This window comes from Haemorhous mexicanus, chromosome 9, assembly GCF_027477595.1.
Source record: "Haemorhous mexicanus isolate bHaeMex1 chromosome 9, bHaeMex1.pri, whole genome shotgun sequence".
Taxonomy (NCBI): Eukaryota; Metazoa; Chordata; class Aves; order Passeriformes; family Fringillidae; genus Haemorhous; species Haemorhous mexicanus.
The window spans coordinates 10,136,337-10,142,522 of NC_082349.1; the positions used below are offsets into that span (position 1 = coordinate 10,136,337).

General features: G+C 51.8%; 1 protein-coding gene and 5 non-coding genes across 6 annotated transcripts; 1 reads left to right on the forward strand and 5 right to left on the reverse strand.

Moving 5' to 3' along the window:
* Positions 1-502: 502 nt before the first annotated feature.
* On the reverse strand, positions 503-5,403 carry RPS8 (ribosomal protein S8). Its single transcript, XM_059853956.1, has 6 exons — positions 5,205-5,403; positions 4,264-4,370; positions 3,789-3,888; positions 2,249-2,424; positions 1,175-1,304; positions 503-666 (listed from the first exon to the last, which is right to left on the reverse strand). The coding sequence occupies exons 1-6, from the start codon at positions 5,206-5,208 to the stop codon at positions 557-559; spliced, it is 627 nt and encodes a 208-aa protein (XP_059709939.1). The 5' UTR covers positions 5,209-5,403; the 3' UTR covers positions 503-556.
* Positions 862-933, reverse strand: LOC132331424 (small nucleolar RNA SNORD38). The gene has a single exon (XR_009487576.1). It is a non-coding gene; the product is annotated as a small nucleolar RNA SNORD38 (small nucleolar RNA).
* On the reverse strand, positions 1,928-2,000 carry LOC132331423 (small nucleolar RNA SNORD38). Its single transcript, XR_009487575.1, has one exon. It is a non-coding gene; the product is annotated as a small nucleolar RNA SNORD38 (small nucleolar RNA).
* LOC132331425 (small nucleolar RNA SNORD46) lies at positions 3,980-4,083 on the reverse strand. Its single transcript, XR_009487577.1, has one exon. It is a non-coding gene; the product is annotated as a small nucleolar RNA SNORD46 (small nucleolar RNA).
* LOC132331422 (small nucleolar RNA SNORD55/SNORD39) lies at positions 4,439-4,523 on the reverse strand. The gene has a single exon (XR_009487574.1). It is a non-coding gene; the product is annotated as a small nucleolar RNA SNORD55/SNORD39 (small nucleolar RNA).
* Positions 5,404-5,913: 510 nt separating the features above from the next.
* Positions 5,914-6,028, forward strand: LOC132331436 (U5 spliceosomal RNA). Its single transcript, XR_009487588.1, has one exon. It is a non-coding gene; the product is annotated as a U5 spliceosomal RNA (small nuclear RNA).
* Positions 6,029-6,186: the final 158 nt, after the last annotated feature.

Below are 6,186 nucleotides of genomic sequence, written 5' to 3' on the forward strand. Positions count from 1 at the left end.
TGCTAGCCTGAACCAGGGGATGGGAGCTCATGTAATGTGGAAGGCAGAGGCAGAGTTACCAGCTGCAGAGGCTGAAGGTAATAGCCAAGTTCTCAGCCAGACTTGGCCCATTTCCCCACTGACCTCTCCAACACCCCAACTGCAGCACATGCTAACCTGACACAGCACAGGAACAGGGGGAAAGCGTGCACAGACCTCAGGAGCTCCCATAAAACCAGAACTTTTAATGGGGGTGCACACTTGCACCTACCTCTTGCTCACAGGTTTCCAATATTGGACATTCCCCACTTCTGCGAAATCTGACAGCTCTTTTTCACACACACCTGGTCCTGCAAGTCACTTAGAACCCATGGAGATGTTTTAGTTGAGCACATGCAGGGTCAACTAAAGATAGTAAAGAGTTCAGGGATTCCTAGAATTCCATGTTCCTTCATATTTTACAAGGCAGGTGGAGCTACAGAAGCCCTCTCCACACTGCACAGACAAATGAGCACACAACCTGTTAGGGTAGAAGACTCTTGGTTTATTCGTTCTCTTAGCACAATAGTTTTTATATTCATTTGCCTTTTCTGGCCTTGATCTTCCTCAAGTAGAACTCTAATTCCTTGCCTTCCAACACGTAGCCATCGGCTCGGCCACACTGTCCAGGTCTGGAGGCAATGCAGGCTGCAAGGAGAAGTCATCCCGTTAAAGTCTGGCAATTCCCCACCCCAGTGCACACACCAAAGAACACACACTGCACGCCGCCTCTGCAGCAGCACGGACGAGCAGCTCATCAGTGACTGCGTCACCAGGTCGTGTGCCTGGGCAGCCCCTCTGCCTGAGGTACTGTGCTCTGGAAGCTGCAGTCCCTAACGAAGTCCTCCTCAGATCTCCAAACTGTCATCGCTCGGGTTCAGTAGCAGAACTGGACATAGGTCTCATCACCAGAAGACTTCAGAACACTCAACTGTTTGCCAGAGCTTGAACATCAAAGCTCTTAGATGCCTGCAGCACATTTTTCTGACACGCACTTGCTCATTTTGCTAGTCTTGAGCCCCTTTCTTTCTCAAAGCCCCAACAGGATTAATCAACTGCAGAAGCCTGGCTAGCCACACTTCCCCATCCTGCCAAAAGAGGGGGATCTCTGGAGAAGATAAAAGAACAAATTACATTATTGCTACCAGGGACTCACCAAGTAGCTTTCCTTGCTGGAACTGCTCCTCAAGAATACTTGCTATCTTGGCATTCTTCTTTCGCTCATCATATTTTTTCTGGATCTTCTTTGAACGCTTCTTGTTCAGTATTTCCTCCTCTTCAGGAGTCTAAATCAAAGACCAAAAGCAAAAAAAATTGTTTAACAAATGGCCACCTTCCACTAACACAGGTGTTTTCCATGACCATGAAGGAAGCCCTTGTATTCTCAACACTGTACTGTTTTCAAAGTCATACCTGGCTGAGGTACAAATACTTTGATCTCACAAAACCAGGTGCTGCATTTCACTTTTGAGACCAAGAAATGCAACATTGCTAACAGGAGTCACTGCTGACAACTGAGCACATTGCCCTAGGGAAGGCTGTTCTCAAGTCAATGAAACTGCAAAGGTTTCCCTGGTGAAACACTCCTACAAAAAGCAGTGAATACTCTTTCCCTCTGCAGAAATAATGAAAGCACTTGGGTGTGGTGCAAGTCCAGGCAGACGAGATCTCCCCCTGCTTCTGCACTACACAGCACCCAAATGACAACTGCTTTGTTTTTAATGCAAGGATTAATCTGAATGCTACATATGGGGTTTTAAATACCTTCTAGCAGTCCAGGGCTTGATTCTTAGATTAATGGCTCAGTGTAGTTTCAAGACACTTAAGAACACACTCAAGTTCAATGAGCAATCCCCAAGCTTCTCACCAAAGCAATCACTGCCCAGCACAAGAACCTAACCTACAAAGTCTTCCTCAGCATCCTAAATTGTCATCGCTCTCCCTTCAGTAGCAGAACTGGACAAAGGTATCATCATTAGAAGACAAAGATCTTGACAGGCAGGTCCTTGTGCACAAATGGGTGTAATGCTTCCGGGAGAGCTCCTGCTACTGAGCACTCCATTAAGAGGGCCAGACTTATCCTGGGAACCAACCCATGGAAACACAACTTGGATAAGCACTGCTGGGTACCCGACCCTATTCTGGCAGGCACTGTCTGTTCAGGATGGGTAAGTGCCTCTGGCAGGGCAGACTGCTGTGCCAGGAGCCAAAATTAGAACGCCAGGCGTACCAGTTTGGCGCCCTTCTTGCGTCCCAGGGGCAGGGCATAGTGGGCCTCGTACCACTGCCGGTACGGGGTGCTGTCAATGAGCACGATGCAGTTCTTCACCAGCGTCTTTGTCCGCACCAGCTCGTTGTTGGAAGCGTTGTACACAACGTCAATAATTCTGGTCTTGCGAGTGCAGCCTTTTAAGAAAAGAGCATGAGTTCAGACCTCCAGGGATCAGACAGCTGAGTATGGAGCTCACAGCATCTCACACATACCCTTTAGATAACTTTGCACTCAACACCCCATCTTGTATCTTCCAGCCTGCCTAGCACTGAATTAAATTTAACTAGAAGATGCATCTATTTTTCATCCGTCAAACTTTTTGTTGTTAGGACAGAAATCTACACCTGGAAATTAAATCCCTCCTATATGAAAAACCAGGATCAGTAGACTTGCTGGAACTCATCACAAAAATATCTAAGCAATCCTAAAAATAACTTTCCAGACTAGCAAGATCAGCAGATGCCAACTAACACCGCCCACAGGGCTCAATGCTGTATGCACTTGCTAGAACTACTGAATTAAGCCATATTGAGTGGGACTGCCCTGCAACACATCTCAGAAACCACTTCTATAGGATGAGGGTCTATGAGTAAATTGAGAAGGGAAGCTGGTGTTTTCACCCTCCCAAGACCCACCTGAAGCACTCAGTCTTTAGCTACTAGATTTGACTGTTTAGCAGTCACCTGCCCTGAAAACAGCCCTCCATACACACAAAGATCATGCACAAGGTGGATTTTCTCCCTTCACTCACATACCTTGTCCATGTTGCAAGGTACACTCAGCCCCTTCACATGTGCAATACTGACTGTAATGACACTTTTCACTGCACAGACAATGCTCTGAGATAACTGAAAGCATGTCCTGTCCCCTCACATCATGCAAGTCACTAACCCACCACCCTCCTTACTGATGTTTTACCATCCTACTAAACACTGACGGGGCTCAGGCTCAAATGATACTGTTGTCAGCTTGTAAAGTAAAGAAAACCCACCTTGCTCAGGGGAAATATGACAGAATTCCCCTCTTGCTTTTGGGCTTGCTACTTTTGCTTAGTAAAGCAGAAATATGAAATTGCACATGCAAACACTGTCCTAGGGTCAGGCCTTCTAACATCCTCAGCACCTTTCTCTTGCTTCTCAGCATCATTTAACTTTTAGTAACCATATTCACTGATGAACACATCCTGTGTTTCTGAGGAACTACTCATGTATAGAATTTCAGCCCCTTTTTAGTTGTCCTCTCCCATAAAAAGTTAAGGTAAGCATGTCACTCAGTGTAACTATGACACTCCTATCACTGTGAACCTAGTGGAAATTCAAGTCCACTAAGGCCACATAAGGTCAAAGTTATCATCATCACCATGCATGCTGCTTCACCTGCCAGCTCTAGAATGTGCAATTCAAGCTCACAAATCCAGGCTTGCATCCTTCCACTCTGCAGCAGTACTGCAGACCAGTAAAGGTTTCCCTTCCACGCAGCAGGCTCAGCACATACTTACACTCTGAGCCCCAGGAGAAGTTGCCGACATCCAAGCGAAGGGCTCGGTACTTCTTATTTCCCCCACGAACCCTCACGGTATGAATCCGGCGTGGGCCAATCTGCAGTCAGAAACAAACACTGGGCTGCTGTTGGCGCTGGAATGCTGCATGGCCCTCACAGGAGCCCAGCACAGCCCTAACCTCGAAGGCAATGTGGTCAGTGTAACTATGACAAACCCAAGCATTGGCAGATACAGTAAATGACCAGAACGGTCTGTTGCATCTACCTAAGGTGAAAGCTTCATCACTCCAATTGCCTCTTATTGCAAAAATGTATTGCTGCTTTCCATTGGCAGAGGGGCAAATACCACCTCTTAGAGAAGCAGGGTCAGATATTCAACCCCACACCAAACAGGAACTCAACTCTCTAATAGCATAGAAGCAGAAACTCGAGTCGAAAAACACGATTCTGACTAACTCTGCCTAATCACTCACCTTAGTGTTGGCGGGAGGTCGCCCCAACTCATACTTCCTCTTCTTATGGTAGGGCTTCCTCTTGCCCCCAGTCTTGCGACGCTTATGCCAGTTGTCCCGGGAGATACCTGAATGGAGAGCAGTGTGGTCAGAGGGTGCCACCAGCCCAGCCGACTGCAGCAGCAGGGCGCGGTTCTGAGTCCTCAGCTCTCCAAGGTTGGTATCCGCACAGTGCACTCAGCCTTATGCAGCAGTTAGAGAAGCTTCATCATTGATACTCAGACCTGCCCCAAGCACATCCCTTCCAACAGGCACACAGAGCCCCCTCTTCTGTGCTCTCTTTGGGAAGCTGCCTCCCAACGTACCTCGCGTGCTGGGCGCTCTCTGGGAAGCGCCCGATGCAGATCTGACAGGCACACTACAGCAATCATCCTACGCTACTGGCAGGATGTGGTAGGTCCGCTACAGGTAGGGACCCCCATCCCACCTGTCCGCTGAGCCCCTACGAGAGACATCCCGAATCAACTCAGCCTGCTGGGTCCCCAACGGGGACCATCTCTGCACAACTCGCCACCTCCCGCAAGGGCCCAAGTTGCCAACTTCCGCAGTGTTCCACAACGCCACCCCGCAGCCCTCCGCATGGGTCCGCTGAACGCTGTTCCACCTCACCCGCATCTGCTCATCTGCAGCAGACACCGGGAGCGAGCCGAGCGCTCAGGATCTGCAGGAAATCAAGGCGCGGCGAGACGAGGCCGCCCACCCTCATCATCCACCAGCCGCCATGTTGGGCCCGCTCACCCTCCCCCCGCCAGCGACTCGGCACTACCGCAGCCGCCCCCGATGGCGGACGGTGTAGGCCGGCGGCAGTCCCCGCTTGCCACCCGGTGGGGGACCGGGGCGGATGCGGTGGCGCAGCGGGCGGATGGCGGCGGATGTCGGCAGGCCCGGGCCCCTCCACTCACCCATGGTGCGGCACCGGCGCAAAGAGGCGGGGCAGAAGCGCGCGGGGCGGCTTGGCGGGGCGAGCTCTCGCGATGCGGTGACGTCACCCCGCCGCCAGAGCGAGGCGCGCGCCGTTGCCTGGAGACGCGACGGCGCCGAGGGGAGCCGGCGGACAATGGCGGCAGCTGCGGGGCCGGCTCTGCCCGCGGGCCCGGCACGGAGCGGGCATTGTCAGCGGTCCGTCTGCCGCAGGCCCTTCCTGTCCGGCGGATCACCGTGCGAACGCCTCCAGCCAGGGCCGGCAGGTCACCGGGCGACCGTCTGTAGTCAGGGCCCAGGGCGCGGCGTCCCGCGGTGGGGCTGAGCGAGCGCAGTAGCCTTTGCGTACACGGGCTGCGAGTCGTGATAGCGTCATTAGCATGTGCACATTAGTATTCTGGTTCATTTGCATGCCCCGTGTGCAGGGCTGGGTTCATTAGCATATCCCGTGTTAGTATTCAGATTTATTCTTGTGCCCAGGGTGCACCGCGCGCCGGCGGAGCGGCCCCTGTCGCGCTTTCCGCCGCTGCTGCCCGGTACCGCTGTGTTCGGGCGCGGGCTGGATCCACGATTGTGCTACGGGAACAACAGACAGGGGCGGCGGGAGAGGCACGCAGGCCGCCCGCAAGTCGCCGTGTCCTAGAGAGAGACAGCCGACGGACGGGGCTGTGCGCGGAGAGGGGCGGAGGCATACTCTGGTTTCTCTTCAGATCGTATAAATCTTTCGCCTTTTACTAAAGATTTCCGTGGAGAGGAACAGGCGCGAGTGTCGAGAAATTTTTTGAGGCTCCATTTCGGTGGAGCTACTCTTTTTCCCGTAAAAAAAATAGAGCGAACATTAAATTGGTAAGCAGGTTCTAGTGGGCGTGCACAGACTTAACAAGTTAGATGTCCTCAGACACTAGCATAAGTGGAAGTTAAACTTTCCACCACCATCCTTGTTCAGGTTTCACGGACAGATGA